General features: G+C 37.6%; 1 protein-coding gene across 1 annotated transcript; it reads right to left on the bottom strand.

Moving 5' to 3' along the window:
• Positions 1–2,371: 2,371 nt before the first annotated feature.
• LOC107871649 (DDB1- and CUL4-associated factor homolog 1) lies at positions 2,372–22,092 on the bottom strand. Its single transcript, XM_016718568.2, has 14 exons — positions 21,517–22,092; positions 18,340–18,421; positions 18,116–18,232; positions 17,852–18,030; positions 16,846–17,728; positions 16,668–16,765; positions 16,116–16,536; positions 15,416–16,012; positions 15,156–15,335; positions 14,483–15,079; positions 6,858–6,968; positions 5,099–5,217; positions 3,402–4,995; positions 2,372–3,261 (listed from the first exon to the last, which is right to left on the bottom strand). Exons 1-14 carry the CDS (start codon positions 21,750–21,752, stop codon positions 2,587–2,589), a joined length of 5,889 nt encoding a protein of 1,962 aa, XP_016574054.1. The 5' UTR covers positions 21,753–22,092; the 3' UTR covers positions 2,372–2,586.
• Between the last annotated feature and the right edge of the window lie 1,866 nt (positions 22,093–23,958).

Below are 23,958 nucleotides of genomic sequence, written 5' to 3'. Positions count from 1 at the left end.
CTTCAGCTATTTCAACCATGATTTTACTATATCACCCCTATTTAATTATTATAAGTCATTTAGGCATTAAAAATTAATAATATTTAATAAAATAAATAACCACTTATAACATGTCTACTTCAGCTGTTTTAACTCGTGATTTTACTACACCACACCTAATTAATTATTATAATTCATTTACATATTAAAAATAATAATATTTAATAAAAAATAAATACTCATTTATGATATATCTGTTTCAGTTGTTTCTATCCGTGATTTTACTATATCATTCCTAATTAATTATTATAAGACATTTCCGTATTAGGAAAATTAGTAATATTTAATAGAAAAAATAAAAATAGACATTTATGACATATCTGTTTCATCTTTTTCAAATCATAATATTACTACATCACTCTAATTAATTATCATACGTCGGTTAAATATTAAAAAAATAGTATTTAATAAAAAAGATAAAATAGACACAAAATGATCAATTAACTCTTGATGTTTTATATTAATTTGACGTCTTATATGAGACCCACTTAAATTTTTTTTAGAAATAACTTTTTATAGAAATTTTGTTATATCACTTGTAATTAGTTATTATGAGTCATTTAAGACATGTCTACTTTGCAACTTCAATCATAATATTTGGTTGACTTTAGAAATTATATCAGTATCACTTAAATTGAAATAGAAGAAAAATATTAGAAATCACAATAATTAAAAGTTTAAACTATTTTTAAAATATAATTGACTATCAATGTCCCAAAAGTTTTGACAAGGAGAGAGTATTATAAATTATAATAGCTATCGGCTTAAAATAGTAAATTACAATGCCAAAAAGTATTATAAATTACAATAGCTAACAACTTAAAATATCTAAAAATATATTTAAAATATAATTGATTATCTAAATTTTATTTTGTCACAAAAATTAAGACCAAATAAATACGTAAAAAATACTATAAATACAATAATTAACAACTTCAAAAAATTTAAAAGATACAGAATATTTGACGGATTCTCAAAATTATATCAGTGTAACTTAAATTGAAATAGAAGAAAAAGTATTATAATTCACAATAATTAAAAATTTAAATTATTTTACAAATATAATTGACTATCAATACCACCAAAGTTTGGACAAAGAGAGTAGCATGTATTAATTGAAAATTACATGAAAAGTATTATAAACTATAATAGTTAATAGTTTAAAATGTCTAAGAAAATTAATTTGTTATACATTTTAAAAATACGTAAAAAATATTTTAAATCACAATAATTAACAAAAATTGGATAGGTTCGATCTATAGCCTCTTAAAAAAATTTAAGGATATGATATATGTGATTGACTATCGAAATTATATCAGTGTCACTTAAATTGTAATAGAAGAAAAAGTATTATAAATCTCAATAATTAAAAACTTAAATTATTTTGAAAATATAATTGATTATCAATGCCAAAAAATTGGACAAAAAAGAGTAACATATATTATTTGAGAATTACATAAAAATTATTATAAATTATAATAACTAACCACTTAAAATCTAAAAATATATTAAAAATATGATGAATTATATAAAATTTATTCATGTCATATAAATTAAAATAAAATAGCATATAGCACGGGCCATAGGCATCTAGTTAACGAATAAAAAGAGAAGTGAATATAAATCTTTTGCTTCTACAACTTGACCAAAGCCAATTTAAGAATCCAAATTAATAGAAAGAGAATTGTAGAATCTAAACTCCTTTAATGCAGTTTATGGTTAGAAAGTCTTATAACCAACATCATATGCCAATTTCTAGGCTTAAAAGTATTCAGAAATTTCCTGACGTTTAACAGCTCAGATTTTGCTAAAGATAATAGTCCTGTTATTATTTCTGAAGGGGAGCCCTAAGCGTAACTAGTAAAATTTGTTGTCATCTGATTAGAAAATCATGGGTTCAAAAAATGGAAAGAATCTCTCGTAGAAATACACATAACATAGTGTGTTAAAGATCTTGAATTTGAATCACAGCTCACCACTTAGCACATTACGGAGTGAACGAAATTAAAAGGTGTAACTACATTGTCAGGTGAGAGTTATTCTTAATTGCATAAAGTAATTACAAGGTTGCCTTTAATTTCTTGAAAAAAAAATGGCTCTCTCTCTCTTTTGCACAGTTAGTGCTAGGTATATGTTGATATTTGAGGGTGCAAAATAGAGTATTTGAAGCTAAAATTAATAATAAGCATAATTTAGTGAACTTTAAAAACATGAACTTGCACAACTTTCCAAACCAGTGCCTGAAGCCCAACTTAAAACCAGAGAGACCGTAAGCTTAAAATATAGGTAAATAGAGAGACTACTGTCAAACTTGCCCCAAAACTAACTGAAGTGAACCAAAAATCATTCTCTCTTTCATTTCTGACTCATATATGCACAGAAGTCTCGCCATGGATAAAAACGGGAAGTGAGAACACAAAACTACAGGACAAAAGGTAAGCTTTACCCTTCCTAAAATGCATAAAAAATTGTTACACTGCCAAGCAAATCATGTGACAGGATAATATACCCACTGATTACATCTAAATTGAGAATACGCCATGTAACCTACAAGAGATCATCATCATCATCACTGCTAAAAGATTCAACAAGCTCACTGTCATCATCTTCACCATCCGTAACAATCTCCAATATACCACCTCCATCACCAAAGTCCACACCATCTACAATAAAGTCTCCGTCTTCATCCTCTTCATCATCAAGCTCGCTCACACTATCATCATCATTGCTCAAATCATCCGGATCACTTTCACCATCCCCGTCAAGATCCGTCCCAATGATCGCTTCCTCATCAATGTCATCATCATCTTCCTCGTCCTCTTCACTTTCAGCATCATCAGGGTCTGAATCATCATCAGTTGGCCTCCTCCGACCAATTTCATACACCCTAGCGGAAGAATACATCTCATCTTGGTCATCCATTGTGATCAGCCCAACAAATGAATCAGTTTTCTCCGTCGCAAAGTCAAGGACACAACGGTCTACTGGAATGGTTGCAATGTCAGAGTAGTTAACAGCATCCACCGTACGGAAAGCAGAAAAGAGAGGATGCTTAACACGACGTGCCTGGAATGCTGACATGACATCTTCGAGATTTCTTCTCAAGATGGCATATATCACATCACCACTTGCATTGAATGTTATTACCGTCTGGTCCAAAGATGGTACACTTCGCAGAAGCCTGAAGTTCCGCAAATCCCATACCTCAGAGTTTATGATGACCTATCCAGAAAAGTAACAGTTTCAGCAAAAGGTAAAACCAAGGATCCACAAAGGTGACAATGAATGAACTACTGTTTAAAGGATTTAGTATCAGGCTTATAATACTATCCACAAATAGGAAATAAGTGAAATGTCTTTACCTCATTGCCAGCAGGATGAAAGCCCCCGCCACCATAGTCGGTAAATTGATCAAAACGATGAATTGGACCAGAACCACGAGTATCCCATAAGACGCCGTTCCAGAGAAGCATATTGTCTGATGGGCTAAAATGTACAAGGGAGTACATATGTCCTCGGCCTGAAGGGATACTGGATGTGTCTGTAAGTTTCAGGTTCAGTTGGCAGGTCTGAGTGTCATATAGAAGAATCTCGCGCCGGGATGGCTCCGCAGACGATGCAGCAAATGTTGTACCGAAATTGCTAAATCGTGCAGCTTTACAACCTTCAAATGAATGCCTAGGCCCTGCTGAAACAGACGTGGCATCCCATAACCGCACATCATGAGCACTTGAAGACAGGAGCATCTGTGTCTCACCAGAAAGGTATGACTGTAGAAGCGTTAAAGGTGCCTGGTGACTAGTGAAGCTTTCTAAGATACTGCTGCTGTTAGTGTCAAATATTTTCAGCTCTCCAGAATGGGTGCCAGCAGCAATTTGTGAAGAATCACCCATGAAAGAGACACATGTCAATAAGACACCAGGATCATCCCGGCAAGTTCGCCAGGGTCTAAATCTACTGTAGACGAATTGTCGATCCTTACGCCTTCCATATGTTCCACCATTCAAACTTCTAAAATCACGAGTACTAAGCCGTGATGTCACATTTGATGGTGCATCAAGGCTTCGTTTTGGTTCAGGACAGACATGAGGGTGCAAGAGCGAAAGAGGAGGTAATGTTGTGATGGGAGCAGGACATTGGCGATGCTGGTGCTTCAGGTACTGAACAACCAGAGAGTCCAAGGTTAAACGCTCTGCATTTGGGGGTTGTGAATCACTTAGAAGACCATGTTGAGAAGACGACGCCATTGGAGTATCATCACCTTCAGTTGGAAAAGCACTTGAGCCAGGTCGATTATGGATCTCTCTCAAAGTAGAATTTGGTGTTGAAGGCACATTAGAATCTGATGGTAGACCACTTCTACGGACCGCATTTGGACTAACATAAGCTGGAGATCTGACTGCATGTTCACCAATATTGAGTCGCTTAACTGATGGTACTGATCCACCTTCCTTCAGGTCAGTTAACTTACGTTTCATTGGCAACACAATGGGAGTTTTAAACATGATGTCTGGATCTCCGCCAGATTTAACTGAAGATAGCGATGGAGTTTCTGATGTAGCTATAGGTGTGGCACACTTTCTCGAATTACTGAATTTGCAGCCTGACGTCGTTGGAGAAACTTCAACAGGGAGAAATTTTGAGGACAGACTACGCGCAGATGAAAAGGCCAACGGCTTCCTTCTTGAAGAACAGACAGTTGACTCAGATTTCAATGTGCCATCCTCATCCAATGACGAAAGCTTCGGTTTAGCTGCCAAGAATCCCCTAGGTGCACGACCAGATGGCCACTGAATTTGAATTGACAATGTCTCCTGACCTGATGTTTGATGTGCCAGAGATGAGGGAGCAGCTAAAGATGGCAAAGGTGTCAACTGAGCCTCCTTTAGAAGCATAGTTGCAGTATCTGTCAAACCAGATGCTTGTAGGTGTTCATGGATGAGGAGTAAAAGTTCCCTGGACTCGAACACAAAGGAAATCAGAAACCAGTATATAAGGCAAAAAGAAGAAAACCATGTTTGCTCAAATTTAACTGCATTTGGAGCAAACACAAAAATACCTAGCATGATATGTGATTGGAGTAGCAGCAGCTATAGCAGCTCTCTCTATACGCCTTAATGTTGGGGTCGCAGCATCTGTAGCAGCCAAGGAACTTGCACGCCCAGAATTAGTTACAACCTACAAAAAAGTGAAAAAAGGCACCATAGTCCTGCAAATTAACAAAAAAGGAAAGGGAAGAAAGACAACCTTGCCGAGCACACTTGAAAGATAAATGTATAAGCAACCTAATAAACCATTGCAATCCTAAATGCCTTGCACTAGTTTTTGTTTTTATCTTGATATTTAGTTAATCCTGATCCTAAAGTCGAGCACTTTCCTTTCTCCAAAAATTAAACTGAACTAACTGATACAGCTGCATCTTATTCCCATTATTAGTCCACCTCTTTACATTTCAAAGAAATTAATACTTCTCTATCTCAAACTAACAATAATCCATTCACATTTTCTCCTCACCATTTACTTGACGAAGATGTCACTCATCGGATTGGGTAGGGTGGATAAAATGGAGGATCGCCTCCGGAATCTTGTGTGACAAGAAGGTACCTCCTAAACTTAGGGGCAAGTTGGTGGTTAGACCGGCTTTATTGTATAGGACGGAGTGTTGGCCTGTTAAGAAGGTCCACACTCAGAAGATGAAGGTGGCCGAGATGAGAATGCTTTGGTGGATACATGGGTGTACTAGGAAAGATAGGATTAGAAATGAGGTTACTCGAAATAAGGTAGGAGTGGCTTCGGTGGAAGCCAAGATGAGGAAAGCGACGCTAAGATGATTCAGTCAATGTGATGAGGAGGGACACGGATGCCCCTATATGGAGGTGTGAGAGGTTGGCTAGAGATGGTTTCATGCAATGTAGAGGTAGACCAAAGAAATATTGGAGGGAGGTGATTATACATGACATGGAGCAGCTCCAGCTTACCGAGGACATGACCCTAGATAGGAAGTTGTGGAGGAGGCGGATTAGGGTAGAAGGTTAGTATGAGTTCAGGTAGTTGTTTCTTTTGTTGTATTACTTGGTGTCTCGTGCTTATGGTATTATCGGATATTGTTGATTTCTATTGTATCTTGTTTTCTTACTATTCCTTGTCCAGATTGTTTTATTGTGAGCCGGGGGTCTCTCTATCTCACATCTGAGGTAGTGGTATGGATTGCGTACACTTACCCTCCCCAGACCCCACTTGGTGGTAATATACCGGGTATGTTGTTGTTGTCGTTGTTGCATTTGCTTGCCAATCTAGCCAGGAACCTTAATCAATGTGAACATAGTAGTTAATAAATTTGTGTGTGCATGTAATGTAAGCCAACACTAGAGATAACAGATGTATTCTTCAAAATTATTAGTGCAATGCACATAATCATATATAGTTGTGCCTAAGAAAGCAGGGATTACGACAATTAAGAATGACGAGGAAGCACTTAATAAAATTCACGCTCAAGAGCCTATAAAATGAAAACCAGATGTAGAAGAGTAGAAATGCTTAATTACAGGAATAAACCAGTTACTCCTCTCTCCCCTCCCATTTCCTTATAAGAGATCTTAAAAATTAAAAATGATTGTCCCATTTCTTTGCTTTAAACATAGCAGAAAACCAGTGAAAATACATCCCTCCCCCTTAGTCCCTTCCTCCCCACCTTCCTGTGCCCCAAAGAGATCATCAAAACTATCAACCAACTTCTTCGTAATCAAGCCTCTTTTTTAATCACTCCACGTATTAATAAAATATACATACAGAGAAAGAAATAGAGAATATTTTCTTACCCCAATAAGCTCAATAGCCACCTGTGCAAGTTCAGCTTGCCACCGGTTCTGTTCACTGCCAGGAGTTTGATTTCCTGAATCTCGTATGAGTTCTGATAACTTTTTCCCAACCTAGAACCACAAGAAGCACAATGTAATTAAGTATATTTGAACCTCAACACCAAAAGACCAATCTTGCAAATTGATGTCACATAAGAAAAGGTCATCCCACGTTGAGTCTTGGATATATTGATTTTCAAGTAACAGAAAAAGGAGAAAATGTTATATGTTCGTCCCAACTGGGTTTAACTACACAACTTAGATCTGCACTATCAGCAATATGGAACTAGGCCGAAACCCAAATGCTTTAGGGTCAAAACACTGAATAGCATATCCCCTTGGAAACTATGAAAACAAAGAAAAACAATAAGGCGGCACAATATCCTGAAAAATCTGAAACAGTAGTTCATGCATGATACTAAACTCGTTAAGATTAACTCACTAAAAGCAGTTGATAAGTATAATGTCCTGAAGAACACCTTTAGGTGATGATTATTTCCTAAATAAGTAGTTACGTATCTTGATAGAAGTCCTGAAACAAATTCTCCCTCTATCTAATTATATGACACTTCCCTTTTTAGTAAGTCCCAAAAAGAATGATGTTTCCTTATTTGGCAAATATTTAATGACACTATCGACATTTTATCCATGTTAGGTCCCACATGTTTGGCAAAAAATCCACAGAAGTGTATTCTTCTATTAAAAATTCTTCCATTTTAAGGGTAGTCTCGGAACATCACAAAGTTCTCCCATATTTCATAAACTCCCCAAGTCAAATTACATCACATAAATAGGGACAGGAGTAGTAAGCAAGCAGTTGGTTTTGGTAAAAAGCTTAGGACTTTTTCTGTTAAAATGACTAAGATCTACTTAAAGCTATTTATAAAGAAATGGATTTGAAAGTATTTTTACAGTTTTCTTAAAAAGAACTAATAATGCAAATAGAATAGAGATATAATTAGAAGTTATGTTTTAGGAGAGTGTTTATTAGGGAGAAAATTATAAAAGGTAACCAAAAGTGCTTACAAGCTATAAACAATAAGCTTGGGGTGACATCTAATGGTTTTGGCTGATTTTGGTTTCTTAGCATGTGAAATAAACATTTTTCCAATTTAGCAAACAAGTAGATAAATTATTCAAACACCCTTGAAGACTGACAATTAGTTCAATAGATTAAAAAGGGTCAAGTCGCTATGTAGCATGTTCCCTTAGACACGAGGAAAATCGCTTTAGTATCCTATTTCTATTTTAACAAGATGCAACTATTTTATTTCCAGTTGTCTGGCCCCAAAAATATTCCTAGTCAAGTCAAAACCATAAATAAAGACATAACATAAGTAGAATTCTCAATAATGCTGCTTTGGTCAAAGTGACTCTTCCTCACTTCAAGAGATGCTTGTATTTTTAATATCCTTCTAATCTTCTTTCAAAATTCATGATCACGGTCACCTACAAAACTCTCTCCTCATGTTTTTCTCCCGGTGAGTACACTTCACGGAGAGTCCAAGGACCCTACCTTATCCATGGCGCTAATATTATGTATTTTTCCAACTGAACTTCAGTATTTTTCATGATAACACATAGTTCAAACATAGTTTTAAACTGAACGGGGTTTCTGCATATGCATCAGAAAAGACTTGTCAATATATTGTCTCTGAACATGAGATGTGACTGTCTATGAGAATAAGGTATGCCTCAGATAAATTATCATCTAACGTCCCTCTTTTTTTTTCGAAGGGGATAAGGTCATCCAGCCCTCTTGTTTTAAGGTACTAAGATATCCTCCTCGGATAGCTTGCTTCAAGAGCTTATTTATTTGCTCTGTCATAAATGGAAACGGATCAACAGTAGTGACTTCCCTGTCTGAAGCCCATGGTAACATCTTCTCTAACTTCCGCACCAAACCACGCATTATAAAAGAGATAGTTCACCTGATCATACTTCATATGTCATATCTCTAGCACACGCTCTTCAGCTAAAATCCACAATCTTATGTGCTATAACTTGCATCTATAATCTGTTTTCCATCCACACGTTATTGCATAATCTTGTCAACGCTGCCTACTAGGTTAATAAGTCAATAATCCTATTCAGCCATTGCTGGTGTTGGGCTACAAGACGTGTCTTGTTTTTCTTCAAGAGTAAGTACCTTATTGGTATAGACACTTTTGTTCAATTATTCTAAGTTTTCAAAACGTCCTTTCATGCCTCCAATTCTTCTTTTTACTTATTTTTTGATAATCGTGGTGTCCGATCAGCTTTCTCGCACCTCGACAAATTCTGCAGGATACCTGCCACCTCCCACCAGCAACAGGTATCAAGTAACCTTGTCCACCAAGGCTAGGACAGATAGGAAGAATCACCTAGCATTTGTCTTTGAATCTTTTTTTCAGGCCAAAGACATGGAAAAGTTTTGTTGATAAGATTTAACCTTTTACAATCCAAAACCATACTTACACATATAGAAGTGTCTTGCTAACAGCTTAAGCTTTTCAACGAGTTGATTACAAAAATCAAACATGAAATGAGAACACGCAAAGGTCCTGAGTGCAAATCTACTACACCTTTTAAAAAAACAAAAACAAAAATGGACACAGGATTGACCTATAAGAAAGTATCAGCCCCACACTTGAAATGAAGGCATGGGAAAGACCCAAAAACAAATAGATAAAATGTTCCCTCCAACAGGTTATGCAATTCAACAGAACAACAAGTAAGGAGTTAAGGTTCAATCAAACATGCAACACCGGTACGAATCCTCCAAGCACAAGAAAAATATCAACTTTTACTGCTTCCCAAAATCAGCGGGAGAAGGTAAGAGTAGCACCATGCGTCGCAACAAGCACAACTCACTTAGGTTTCCTATGCCTTTTGCATAACTAACCAGCCAAATACTTAACAATAAGAAATAAGAAAAGGTCACCCCCTAGTATAAGCCATACACTAGCGGCTCCTACCACTGGACACAGTCGTAGGCTTACTAACCCCACTACACCAGAGCTCCCTAACTACTAGTTACAACCCACACACGCACTAACCTTCTACCCCAATCCGCAACCCCCACACATTTCTATCTAGGGTCATGTCCTCAGTAAGCTGTAACAGCCCTGTGTCATGTCTAATCACTTCTCTCCAGTATTTCTTAGGCATACCTCTACTTCTCCTGAAACCATCTCACGCTAGCCTCTCACACCTACGAACTGAGGCATCCGTGCCCCTCCTTATCACATGCTCAAACCATCTCAGCCTTCCTTCCCGCATCTTGTCTTCCACCAAAGCCACTCTCACCTTCTCCCGGATAATCTCATTCCTAACTCTATTTCCTCTAATAAGTCCACACATCCAACGCAACATTCTCATTTTCGTTACCTTCAATTTTTGAATGTGGGAGTTCTTGACTGGCCAACACTCCGCACTATATAGCATGGCCGGACGGACTGGCACTCTGTAGAACTTGCCTTTAAGCGTTAAGGGCACCTTCTTATCACACAACACTCCCAAGGTGAGCCTCCACTTCATCCAACCTGCTCCAATATGTTTAGAGACATCATCATCAATCTCGTCATTCCCCCGAATCATAAACCCGAGATACTTAAAATTATTCCTCTTACAAACATCCTGGGAATCCAACCTTACCACCATTTCGTCCTCCTGCTTCGAGTCACTGAACTTGCATTCCAAATACTCCGTCTTGGACCTACTCAACCTAAACCCCTTAGATTCGAGGGTTTGCCTCCAAACCTCCAATTTTTCATTCACACCCCCCCGCGTCTCATCAATTAGCACTACATCATCTGCAAATAACATACACTAAGACACCTCATCTTGAATCCTGCGCGTCAACACGTCCATCACCAGAGCAAACAAAGACGGGCTGAGAGTCGATCCCTGATGCAATCCTGTCTCAATCGAAAAATGATCTGAGTCTCCCCCGCCGTCCTCACCTGAGTCTTCCCTCCATCGTACATGTCCCTAATAGCTTTGATGTACGCTGTTGGGACCCCTCTCACCTCCAAGCATCTCCATAAAACCTCCCTCGGGACTTTATCATAAGCCTTCTCCAGGTCGATGAACACCATGTGCAAATCCCTCTTCATTTCCCTATATTTCTCCACCAATCTTCTCACCAGGTGGATTGCCTCTATCGTCGAGCGACCGGGCATAAATCCAAACTGATTCTTCGAAATAGACACAACCCTCCTCAATCTCCGCTCAACCATCCTCTCCCAAATCTTCATAGTGTGACTCAACAACTTAATACCCCTATAGTTGTTGCAACTCTGAATGTCACCTTTGTTTTTATAAAACAGAATCATCGTACTCCATCTCCAAGCCTTAGGTATTTTCGCAGTCTTGAAAATGTCGTTAAACAAATTAGTCAACCAGCTCAAACCAGCTCCACCTGTAAACTTTCAAAAATCCACCGGAATTTCATCAGCCCCGTCGCCCTGCCCCTCCGCATCCTACTAATAGGCTCCCTGACCTCCTCAACCTTAAAACGTCTACAGTAAGCGAAATCTCGACTTTCCTCCGAGTGCTCCAGCTCCCCTAGCTCGATGCTTTTGTCCCCCTCCTCGTTCAATAAGCCATGGAAATACTGCTTCCATCTCTTCTTAATGTGGACATCCTCCACCAAAACTCTCCCATCCTCCCCCTTAATGCACTTCACCAGATCGAGGTCACGACCCTTTCGCTCCTTGTCTTTAGCCAGCCTATACAATCTCTTTTTCCCGCCTTTCTCCTCTAACACCGCATACATGCTCTCGAACGCTGTTGTCATTGCAGCCGTAACTGCTAACTTAGCCTTCTTCCTTGCTACTTTGTACACCTCCCTATTCACCCGCTTTGTTAGGGTTTTCGCCCTGATTTTCTTACTATATTTAAGTTTTATTTTTTCTTAGAAGAAAAATAAAAGTTACCATAATGACTTTTACTTTTCCTGAAAGAAAAAAATATAATTCTTTTCCATATTTGGCTAACCTCTTTCTTGGAGGAAAGATTTTGGACATCTATAAATAGAAGACCCCCTTCTCATACCATAACAGAATAGCATCCACAATGTAATCCTTAAAGAATCTTTGTTTAGGGGAAGATTTTCTCTCATTAGTTTTATGCTTCTTAATATTAGGTTTTATATATAGTCCAATTGGCCAAATCATATAATAATATTATGTTTTTTAGTATTGTTTTTGGTTGTCTGATTTATCGTCTCATAGTTTGCAACTAATAGGTTCCGCATGACGCCCTCTCAATTTTGAACCCAACAAGTGGTATCAGAGCTTACGGTTCAATGGTCCAATGGTGTGGTGAGACAAAATTAAACAGGTTCAAAGCGGTTTCAAAATCAAGCTGCAACAATTTGGGCGATAATGAAGATTTTTGTCGAACTACATGTGGAGAACAAGTTTCAACCATATTTTCAATACGCCTGCTGCTGCATCTTTAAAATGAAAATAAAATATTACTTCTAAACCAATTTTTAACCATGATATTTTAAACCTTATTTTTAACCATGACAAGCAGCAGTTATGAAGATTATATCAAGAACGAAGTTCATGCACGTGATATGAAGAGAAGACGGATCAAGTGAAGAAAATCAAGCCAAAAAGGGGAGATTTATTAGGATTTTTGCCCTGATTTTCTTACTATATTTAAGTTTTATTTTTTCTTACAAGGAAAATAAAATTACCATAATTATTTTTACTTTTCCTGAAAGAAAAAACTATAATTCTTTTTCATATTTGGCTAAACTCTTTCTTGGAGGAAAGGTTTTGAACATCTATAAATAGAAGACCCCCTTCTCATACCATAACACAATAGCATCCACAATGTAGTCCTTAAAGAATCTTTGTTTAGAGGAAGATTTTCTCTCTCATTAGTTTTATGTTTTTTAATATTAGGTTTTATATGTAGGCCAATTTGACAAATCATATAATAATATTATATTTTTTAGTATTGTTTTTGGTTGTCTGATTTATCGTCTCATAATTAGCAACTAATAGCTTCCGCATGATACCCTCTCGATTTCGAACCCAACACGCTTCTCTTCACCGTCCTTACTCTCAATTAACTTGACATACATCCCCTTCTTACTCTCCTCCTCCTTTTTAACTTCTTCATTCCACCACCAGTCCCCCTTATGCCAACCTGCCCCACCCCTCAAAACACCCAACACTTCTCTCGCAGTCTCTGTGATGCAGCTGGCAGCCCTGTCCCACATAACATCCACATCTCCCCTGCACTCCCACACCCCCATTCCCGCCACCTTCTCCCCTATATCCAGAGCACTACCTGGCGTCAAGCCTCCCCACTTAATTTCCTAAAAAGTAATGCATTCAGTACTTGGTTCCCATTCCTTGTGTTCCTAAGTGTTCCTAATAGAGGGGCACACAGTAATATGAGATGCCTTCTTTGTTTCACTCTTCCCTTCCAACATGTTCCCATCTATATGGATTTTTAAATAAAGTTAATTATGCCTTGTGCATTTTCCATGTGCTGAGAACCTAATACTTGTGCCACACGACTTTTGCTTCCAACTTATCTCTAGAGCTATCCAACCTGTCCTAGCTTGAGATTTAACCTTATTTAATCCAACGATCTTAATTCTTCACTTATAATGTTTGTGTTCACCTTAACAAACACTTCCCTATTCCACAGTTAGGATATCAGGTGAAGCCCCCTTTCTCGTTGACACTGATCAGTTACATCTCGTTACTGCTACCACCGAGAAGCCCCCCAACCCCACACTCGTAGGTAGATGAAAAAGAAAATTTCTCAGGGCATACCCCAAGTTCTAAACATAGACTATAGCAGTTTTAATCTTTGCAGGTAATCCAGATTAGGACTGCTACAAGTGCCACTAGGACTGCTAGCAGTTTTAACCTCTGGATCACAAATCTCTCTGACCATAATCTCACCAATTTTCTGAACCCTACTCGGTTACAATCACATATTTTGGATCAAAGAAGGAGATTCTCCAAATCACTTTACCCAGTTACAATCACATATTTTGGGTCAAAGAAGGAGATTCTCTAAATCACTCTACCAGTGACCAAGAGCGGTGATCTGAAACAAGTTGCACGGCTTTCTCCTTTTTTTCTAATCTCTTTCCTTTTTGTTGAATGCCAACCCTTTTCCCTTGTCTCTTGAACCATCTTCTGGTCTAACGCCACTTCTCTTTTAAGAAAAGTAATACTAGAATCTTTCAGCGTTCCAGTCAAGCCAGCACCATCACTTCATGAGAACAACTAGTGCAGGTAGTGGTGGTTCAGGTAGAGAAAATGGTTGGAAATGCATCCAACAGTAGCTGCTAGTTGAATATTTATCTACAAACCCATTATTTTTCATGATTGAAATCCCTTACTCGGTTCATGTTCTGAAGAATTTAGCAGCTTTCCATTTTCTCCAATGACTAATTTCAACTTAGGATTGGCCTCTTAACCATTTCAAGTAACATCAAAGGTGAGAAAATGTTGAGAATAAATGACTGCAGCCAAAATCACATAAACCAGTTATCACACTGACCCTTAAAAATCAAGGATGTCAACCGTGCAGGAAACAGAAATTATGACGTCAGACCAACCTACCTGAAGTTTTGTTAATATATGTGCAATTGTATCATCTCTTGCTAAACCAAGAAGTACTCGGCAAGCAAGAGCACGGAGACAGTCTATTGCAGCTGGAGGAGTAACTATCCGTGGCTGGAGGAGCTGCAGGAGGACCTTAATACCATTGTTTGCCCGAACAGCTTCTCTCGCTTGACGGTAACATTGTTCAAGCTGAGCAGCGAGGCCAGCACAACCAGCTCCTGGACCTAGTGATATTCTTCGGTCTCCAACTAATCCTGATGTCACTGTAAACACAGGCCCTTGAGAAGTGCCACTGACCACAGATGTGCCAGGAATTGTTGTGCTTCCGCAATCTGATAATGTAGACTCTCCATTTCTTTCTCTATTTTCATTCTGGCTGGGGATATTAACAGGTCGATCTGGAAGAACCCGCTCCGCATTTCTGTCCCTGGCCTCACTCCGATCTGCATTCCGGTCTCTGGTCTCCACACCAGGAGTATTTGCAGGTTGGATAGCACTAGTTTGCTGTGCTTGTGTAGATACAGAAGGTTTATTGCTGATTGAAGGTGGAGGACACACGAGACACACCAACACATTCAATGCTGCTTCAACAATCTATCAATATAAAATATAAATGGATAAGCATCTGAATCGCTGCAATGAGAGAATGAAAAGTGTATTAAGATGATACCTCCGGTTCAACATAACCAGCACTGTTAGCTGCATCCAATATAACAGCTATACCCACACGATCATTGCTTAATGTTACATTTACAATAAGTTTACGGCTGTAAGGTACTAAAGTGACAATATGAAGGACACCGAGAGCATACTGAAGCAAGTCATGCAAATAACGCTCAACAGGAGGGGCCTACATTTGAAAAAATAGTAAGTAAACCAGAAAGCATATGCAGGTAGAAAGAATGAATGGTTTATAAAAGCATGCACTACCTGACATAATTCCAACATTGTAATATGTCCATTGGAACTTAAAAACTTCTCAACTACGGGCCAGCGGGCTCTGACAGCTGCAGGACCAAGTCTCCGATCTTTCTGTATTAAACGGAAAACTGCATCCATAGCCTCATTACTAATGTCAAGAGGCTTAGATGCCGCCCTGACACTTGGAATATTTCGGACAGCAGTGCGGACACTTTTATTAGGACGAATTGAATCCACCAGCACGAGAAGATGTGCTCTGAAGTACTGCCGAAGTGCAACACAGGTGTGATATGCTATCTGCTTCTCAGAAGCGGTCAGCACCTCTGGCGGTGATCTGTCACTCCGTAATGACCCTGAAGCAGTTAATGCCCCAGAAGAAGCTCCAGATCTCACTAATGCGGCATCTTGCAAAAGATTAAGCATTTTCTGTAAGCCATCCTGAGCATCGAAAGCATCTAGGACAGCTCTGAAAACAAATGCAGCTGCAAAAAATAAAGCAGCATTTTTTCTGGCTTGATCTTGAGGACATTCAAGAAGCTGAAGCGCCAACTCAACCACCTGATGGATAATGTTTGAAGGAAGCGCACAAACGCGTTCCATTATTCCCTGTGAAATCAATTTTCAGAAGTAAACCGTAATGAATCAATATTTGGGGTACACAACCAAAATATAAATTAAAAGGAGTAGAAAGATAGAGAGAAACAGTTACCTGAATTGACCCTATAGCGAATAAGCATGAAGAAAGACCACAAAAAGTCTGAGGAGCTCTTGGGGCAGCAAGCAATTTTTGCATGCCACCACGGTCCACAAATACTGCAGCAAATTTCCGATGTGCAGCCAAAGCACAGATCAGCTTCAGAACATCAGGCAAAAGAAGTGAAAGTTTGCACCCCTCTTTATGTTTGGAATTACGCTGCAACAGCGCAATACACACATCGACTCCTTTTTCGTGCAACACAGGACCAAGTACTTCAACATACTCTCCCAAAATAACAAGACACTGGATGCAGAACTTCTCTCTCAACTTTGCAAGAGAGTCACTATCCAGAACAAAGAATTCATCAGCATCCTCATTTGCTTCTTGCACTGTTGCTTTTATCTCTTGTGATTCACCTTCAGAAATAGCAGTCCTACAACATATCAGCACCACATTAATATAAGATAAATTGTAAATAACAGAAAGTAGCAGATGAATGCAAAAACAAAATGTCTTCCCAGTCATTAACTGAGAAACGTTCATATACAAAACTGACACACCAACCTTGAAACTTCAACAGCAATAGCAGCATCAATGACTGTGGATGCAGCTTTTGAAGCAGCCAAAACTGCAGCCTCCTCATCATTTGTTTTCTTAAACTCCTGAGACAGAGAGATAACATAGAAATGAGGTGGTCTTAAGATAAACATCAACTAAAACTGGATAAAAAATGAAGACAAACCTCAAAAGCAGCACTCTTGACTACTTCGGCAGCAGCATCACCAGCTGCTTTAACAGCTTCGGCTGGAGCATTAGCTGTTTTTGCTTCTGTTTCAGCAGCTCTAACAGCTTTCTTCACTATCTCTGTGATATCCTTGGAGCCAACTTTACATTCTCGGAAACATTCATCATTTTCATCCCTCTCCATTGCAAAACCATCAATATTTGTCCTACCTAAATTCTTCTTGTCATCAGCTGTTCTTCTCAATTCTTGATTCCTGGTTAAATTTCTGCTGCGAGACTGCCCACCCAATCTACTTGCAGACCCTGGAGAGGTCAAAGGTGCTTCATATTCTGGAACGCCCTCAGTCACCCTTCCCCGTCCTCTGTGTCTTGTCCACCCACGATTCACTTTGCGTCTTGATAATTCATCTCTAGCACTCTCGTCATGTTCATCTTCCCTTAAGGATCTGTTCCCAGGCTTTGCCTTTCCGTCACGTAGATCTCTAATATTCCATCTTTCCTCACCATCTGCATCTGCCTGATAATTATCATCATCCACAGCCATAGAATCCGGTGGCTCTACATCAGTCCAACGTTCATCCCCACGCATATGCCTAGTGGCACTTCTATCGCGGTCCTTATCCATAACTTGATCACCATGAAACCCATCTTCTACTACTCGGGGAATGTCCAAATGAGAGCTTTCGGCAACTTGCCGGAATCTACTTCTACATTCCTCTCTGGCTCGTACACCAGTACCTGTAGACGATGCTTTACCATCCAACAAAGATGCTGCATCCCTCTGGCTTGTGGTGGTCTCCCCCAAAATTCTAATCCGAAGATAGCGCATAAGTTTTGCCGGGAGCCCAGATGTTAATACATCTTCAACTACTTGACCACCACTACCATCAATAGAGCAAAGAATGAATATGATAGCAACAGAAGACGTGTTGGTTTTTTCAAACTGGTAAGTACAACAGTAGATGTGTTATAAAACCAAGAAAGATATTGGCCTAACAGAATACCTCGCCAAACATACAGCAAGAAGTCCAGTAGAGTAGGTTTTCAGCATCTCAGAATCAGAGGACCTCCGATCACCTGACTCATGCTTCCAATAATGATCATCACCAGACAAACTGGTTGTGTCATCCATTGACCAGCTTTTCAAATTTTCCAGCACAGGGTCTTCAAAAACATGTGGATACTGGATTCCATTTGTGATAAATTAATGTGCATCGTAACCATGATCAGGAAAACCTTAAAATAAAATAATTGAGATAGAACTCTACCATCCATGTCAGTGAACAGCTAAAAAGCAGCCTTGCAGCAGCAGCCTTCACAGAAACTGAATATCTCCTCTCAGATAGGAACTTTGAAGATATCAGCTCAAAGAATTCATCATTGTCCTGCAAGAAGGGATGATAAAAATGAGCAGTTAATACTGCAACGCTCTAGTATATGAAGTATAGATTAAAAAGGTCAAAGAAGAAAAGTAAGAGATACTAAAACTTACCCTGATAAGGTTCCCTAGTCGTCCAACGTTATGGGAAGATCGGCCATTATTAGAGGCAGAATGACCACCATCTTCCATGTATCTGCACTTGAAAGAGTGAACATAGATGTCATTTGTCTTGTTTCATCCAGTGAGACCAGCACTTATTTGTTTCAACTCTCTGACGAGAAGTTGATTGTATATGAACAATGCAAACAGGAAACAAGACCAAGCCCCACTTTGTTACTGTTGATTACGCTTAATTATCATGTTTTTTTCTAAATTTCTAAAAGAAGGGAACAACCTTTACAACGTATTTGATAACAAAGATGAAGAAGAAAGCGGCAAATGTAGAAAATGATTCCTAATGTCATTTAGCATCTTTTAGAATGTAGAGGCCGTGGTCGACTTTATTAATTTTCTGCATAATCTGTGAGAGCTAATTTTGATGTACACAGATGTTTCATACCAGCATACTCTTCATTCTTATATAGAGAGAGAGAGAGAACTTCACCCTATCTATGGAAAATGTCATGCAGCACTTCAGTAGTATCCCACTAAATATAATAATAAATTACTGTGTCATAACTTCTTAATACCCATCTTAAAACTGCGTTGACATAAAATAGCACTCTACCTTTCAACTTGCTGGTACCAAACACATCATGCAACATAACATAGATTTACAGCAGTTCCTAACAGACATAATCAGCATAATCTTACGCATCGCCAAAACTAAAAATAATGAATAACATGTGGCACTAATATAAACCAAAGATTCCAACACCCCCCAAAAATTGTATTCTTCATCAGAAAATAGGACACTGGGCACCAATATACTAAAAATGCAATTGAACTAGTTCCACCTCCCCAGTTCCCTTCATTACTGATGGGTACTTCCATACTAGTGGTCAGGTCCTTTGATGAAGTAAACATAAAACCTTTACACATAAAGATAGCAACAAAAAAGAGTTAACAACTTAAGATAGCAATAAAAAAAGTCAACAACTTAAAGATCAAGAGATTTTGTTCAGACCGACCAGTGAAGCAAGAAACTAAAGTTAATCTCAATTGTCACGTAGAAACCAATATCCTGCAAGTACTACATATATACAATATTAGTTATGATTCTCAACACAACAACAAACCCAGTGTATTCCCACATAGTGGGGTCTGGGAAGGGTAAGATGTACGCAGTCCATACCACTACCTCCGGAGAAGTAGAAAGGTTGTTTCCGATAGACCCCCGGCTCAAGACAAGGAATTAGTTATGATTATCACTTTCAATAAAAATCAACAACATTTTCATCAGAGCTTCTTTCATTCTTGTATTTTCAAAACCTGTATTGACAACAAATTTCTTGAGCTGAAAGTCTCTACCTCACACAAGATAGGGATAACATTTTGCATACACTCTACACTACCCTCCCCTCAGACCCCACTTGTGGGATAACACTGAATATGTTGTTGTTGTTGTATTCAAAATCTACCACATTGAGAGAGGGGTAAGATCTGTGTACACTCTATCCTCCCAAAAACCCCACGTGTGGGATCACACTGGATATATTGTTGTATTAAAAATCTACAACATTGGTTATACATATTTTAGCATAACAAAGGGCCAAGGCTAATTGGTACGACTTCATAGGACCCTTTTCACTATCATGAAACTAATATCATTGTACTTCGAGGCTTGAAAAATCGAAAAAATCACTCAACAACCAGAAATGACGGTCTATTTTCCGAAAGTGGCATTGGAACATAAAAAGCCTCTCTTGTATATTCCCCACGAAGTATCCAATTTTCATAACTGAAATGTCTCAAATATAACTTTCTTTTAATAATTGTGATGTCTGAAACAGCTTGCCTGAGGTAATCCCAACCAATTAAGCAACAATGATGGAAACAAAATCCAAAAGCTGCAGTCTAGTATGGGAAGGACAATTCTAGTAAAATATTCTTCAAGCTCCATTCTAATATGGATATACAAATTGAGAGAATTAAAAATGTTCTCAGAGAAACAGTTGGAGCTGGTCTTATACTCTGGGGAAAGAGGGCTCCGTTGGAGACGGAAGGAAAGTACTGAGAGAGGCAGAATTTTATGATTGGCCATATTCCAAATAGCAAAATGGTGTCAGAAAGATGAAGTGTACTATTTCATGCCAATATAGAAAACATGATGCACAAAGAACCCAATACAACCTTATCTTTTCCAACCAGTACTGGGAACAATAAAACTAAATAGAATTATATGGGACCAGTCTCTTGTACTTCCATTATGTATTCTTTTACACTGATTTTTTCTTGAGCCGAGGGTCTACCAGAAACAGCCCCTCTAATTTACCTCTGAGGTAGAGGAAAGGTCTGCATACACTCTACCCTCCCCAGACCCCACTTTGTGGGAATACACTGGGTATGTTGTTGTCGAATTATATGGGCCCAGTGACTCCAGATAGTTGTAACACAAGACAAGATAAACTAGCAAAGGCACACCCATAATTCACAATATTCCCCACCCCAGGCTACATGTTACTACATTGCTAACCAGAAAAACTCAGAAGACAGAAAAAGAAAGAACAACACCAGTATAGGTACATGTAACAGAACTTAACCCTCCCTGCTATTATATATCTAAAGACTGAAAAGAGTATATAGGAGGCGTGAAAACGTACATATGTGTGTTTCTATGCTTATCTGCTTGCTAAACGTTAAACCATCTGAACCATTTTGCAACCCCGGCAAATTCTAAAACTAAAATCCTACATCAATAGCTGTACATAGACAAATACTGCTGAGTAGAACTCTAGGTGTTCATCAATATAAGCCCTAAAACCCTCTAACGCGCCTTTAAAGAACCCCAACAAATCATACTTCACTTAAACCACACGGTTCAAAATCCCCAAAACATCAACAACCGAAAGTCGAAGTGAATTCCAGCTTGCATTATGTACCCTAATGGAAACAGTCTCTTGCAGAAATGCATGGTAAGTCTGTAAACCCTTCCCCGGACCTACACACAGCCCCTTCAGCGGAAAATTACACTATCTATTACATTTTAAACCCCTTTAGTTAGTTCGCATGTTTACTTTTTCATATTTCAAGCCCCCTAGTAAAAATCCCAACTCCGCCACTGCGGCTTAACACAAAATTCACTTCACTATATAATCACTAAATTATCAAATAAAATGAAAACAGTACCTAGATTCTTGAGTTTCAAAAAGAGAAGAAAGAGCATGAAGAGTATTAGGATTAGGGTTATCCGGTAAAGCAGTAATTCTCTCCATTAACGCTTGTGCCTTCATGACCAACGCTTCAGTCTCTGCTTCTTCCTCATCTTCTTCTTCCTCGTTTTCCTCCGTTTGCTCATTCTCCGTCCGCCGCTCCTCCTCTTCCTCCGCCGCCAACGGTTGCTGTTGTTGCGGCTCCTCCGCCATAGAATAAAAATCAACAAAAAAATCGAAAAAATTAAACTAGGGTTTTGCGGTATATATATGTAGAGAGAGAAAAGGTTGGGGTTAGGTTTGAAGTGATTCTGCAAGTGCGAAAGAAGCCCACGCCACCATGCTTTTGTGTTATATGTGAGCACAGCGGGGAAGGAAAGTGGAGTCGAGAAGAATCGTTTGACCCGAGTGATTATTGACCCGACCCGAGTGGATAAAGCCCAATGAAGTTTTAACAGCTAACCCAATTGGGTGTGGTGAAGTTCACTAATTGGCCATTTTAAGGATATAAAAATAGTATGGCCACTTTTTTCATTCAAATATAGAAAAGAACAGCTCTTGTACATTTGTTTTAAAAAACACTTAAATGCAGAACTATAATTTGAATGTACAAAAAGACAACTGTGTTTGATATGTTGGAGTTACAGAATTTTTAAAAGTGAAATTTACAATATAAAGTTAAATCCAGCAGCACATGTTAAACTTTGATAAAGCTGTACTTTATGATATGATTATTTTATCATATTATTTTTAATATGTCAAAAATAATAAATAAAAATAAAAATTTAATTATAAATAATGATAAATAAAAAAAAGGAGGAAGCACTAATTAATAAAGCAACATGTTGATGACTTGTAGAGAGTTGACCAAGTTTGACCTGTGCATAATTTGATTAGCATTGATCTTACGTTAACCAAAACTTAATTATTAGAGGGTGTTTGGATAGGACTAAAATCTAGTCAAATTAGATTTTAATTATTTTTTTAGCTTTTTTAGGTGTTTGATAAAATTAAAAAGAGCTTAAAAAAAGCTAAAAGTAGATTAAAAAAAGCAAAAATTGAGAAGCTGGATACCCCAACTTTTTACTTTTTATATTTGACGAAAACATTTATATTTTTATCTCTTATATTTTCTTCTAATTCCAATAATACCCTAAAATTTGTAGCCCTTATTGATTTTTCTTTCTTTTTCTTTCTGCCGCTTTTTTTCATCTTTTTCCTCCAGTTTTCTCTTCATCTCTTTCCTTTATTTTCAGAGAATCCATCATTACATAAGAAAACACTCAAAAAGTTTATCGTCTAATCGAGCTTGTGGTAAGTTTTTCTCTATCCGTTCATATAGAATCTCTGCATGTTATTTAAATTTTAAAAATTGATTCTTTTTAATAGTTTGTTTCATTCCTAAAATTTTTATGTTGTTTACAAGCTTGCAATATTATAATATAATACTTTATTTATATAAAACATATCTTAAAATTTTTATTTTTTAATATTTCAAAATAAAAAAGTAACTTATATTTATAAATTGATCTGGCATAATCACTTTATGTTGAAAGTGTATTTAAATAGAAATTATTTTTGAAGTATTAGAATTAAAAATCATAAATAATTCACGTTATTATGTGTTAACAGCTTTAAGGATATTTAAGTCATTTTGACAATAAAAAAGTGATTGACAGCACTTGTTTACCAAACACATCAACAAATTTTTTTCAGTTTGAGCACTTCTATCCAAACATTTATCTGATTAATTTAAAAGCACTTATTTTAAGTTTTTAATCACTTAAGCTAAAAAATATTTTTTTAATCATGTCCAAACGGACTCTTAATCTATTACTCATAGTAATTGAGTTTATGGGATGGTTCAAAGATGGTCGCACACACTTCACTAGCTTAACAATTGGAGTACTTTAAGATTCTTCTTCCTTCTTCCTCGATTTTTTCTTCATTTATTTCAAATACACATTATTAAAAAGGAGAAAAATGAGCTCATAGATACTCTCAAGTATTTAATTAAAAAAAGAAGATAAATTGATCCCACAATATTATTAAGTTAAAAGAAATAAAATCGCTTAAACATTTAGGACAGTTATTCGATAATTGCATTAGTTGTATCAACAACTATCAAAGTTGTCCAACAATTTTGCAAAGTTGTCGAACAATTTTGATAGTTGTTGAGACAATTTCTATAGGTGTTGAGATAACCTCTTTAGTTGTTGGAGCGAGAATGTTTAAAAAATAAAATTTTTTAAAAAAATTGTCCCTTTTACCTAATTTTTAAAACTTGAAGGACCCTCACTTAATTGAAAAACTTGTTTGCCTCTATTAATTCAATGGGGTCAAATTGCGAGGAACAATTTTATCTGACCGTCATAATTAATTTGCGACGGTTATTTTGCGGTGGTCGATCCCGTTACTC

The sequence above is a fragment of the Capsicum annuum genome, chromosome 1 (genome assembly GCF_002878395.1).
Source record: "Capsicum annuum cultivar UCD-10X-F1 chromosome 1, UCD10Xv1.1, whole genome shotgun sequence".
Lineage (NCBI taxonomy): Eukaryota > Viridiplantae > Streptophyta > Magnoliopsida > Solanales > Solanaceae > Capsicum > Capsicum annuum.
Note: the sequence above shows the minus strand (reverse complement) of the source record. Positions and strands in the feature narration are given on the sequence as shown.

What these genes read in the sequence shown, in the direction of transcription:
- LOC107871649 (XM_016718568.2), bottom strand. Translation starts at nt 21,752, where the DNA reads ATGGCGGAGGAGCCGCAACAACAGCAACCGTTGGCGGCGGAGGAAGAG. An exon ending in CTTGCTGTATGTTTGGCGAG is followed by an intron (nt 17,729 to 17,851) that starts GTATTCTGTTAG and finishes TATTGATGGTAG; the next exon opens with TGGTGGTCAAGTAGTTGAAG. An exon ending in ATATATTAACAAAACTTCAG is followed by an intron (nt 6,969 to 14,482) that starts GTAGGTTGGTCT and finishes TTGTGGTTCTAG; the next exon opens with GTTGGGAAAAAGTTATCAGA.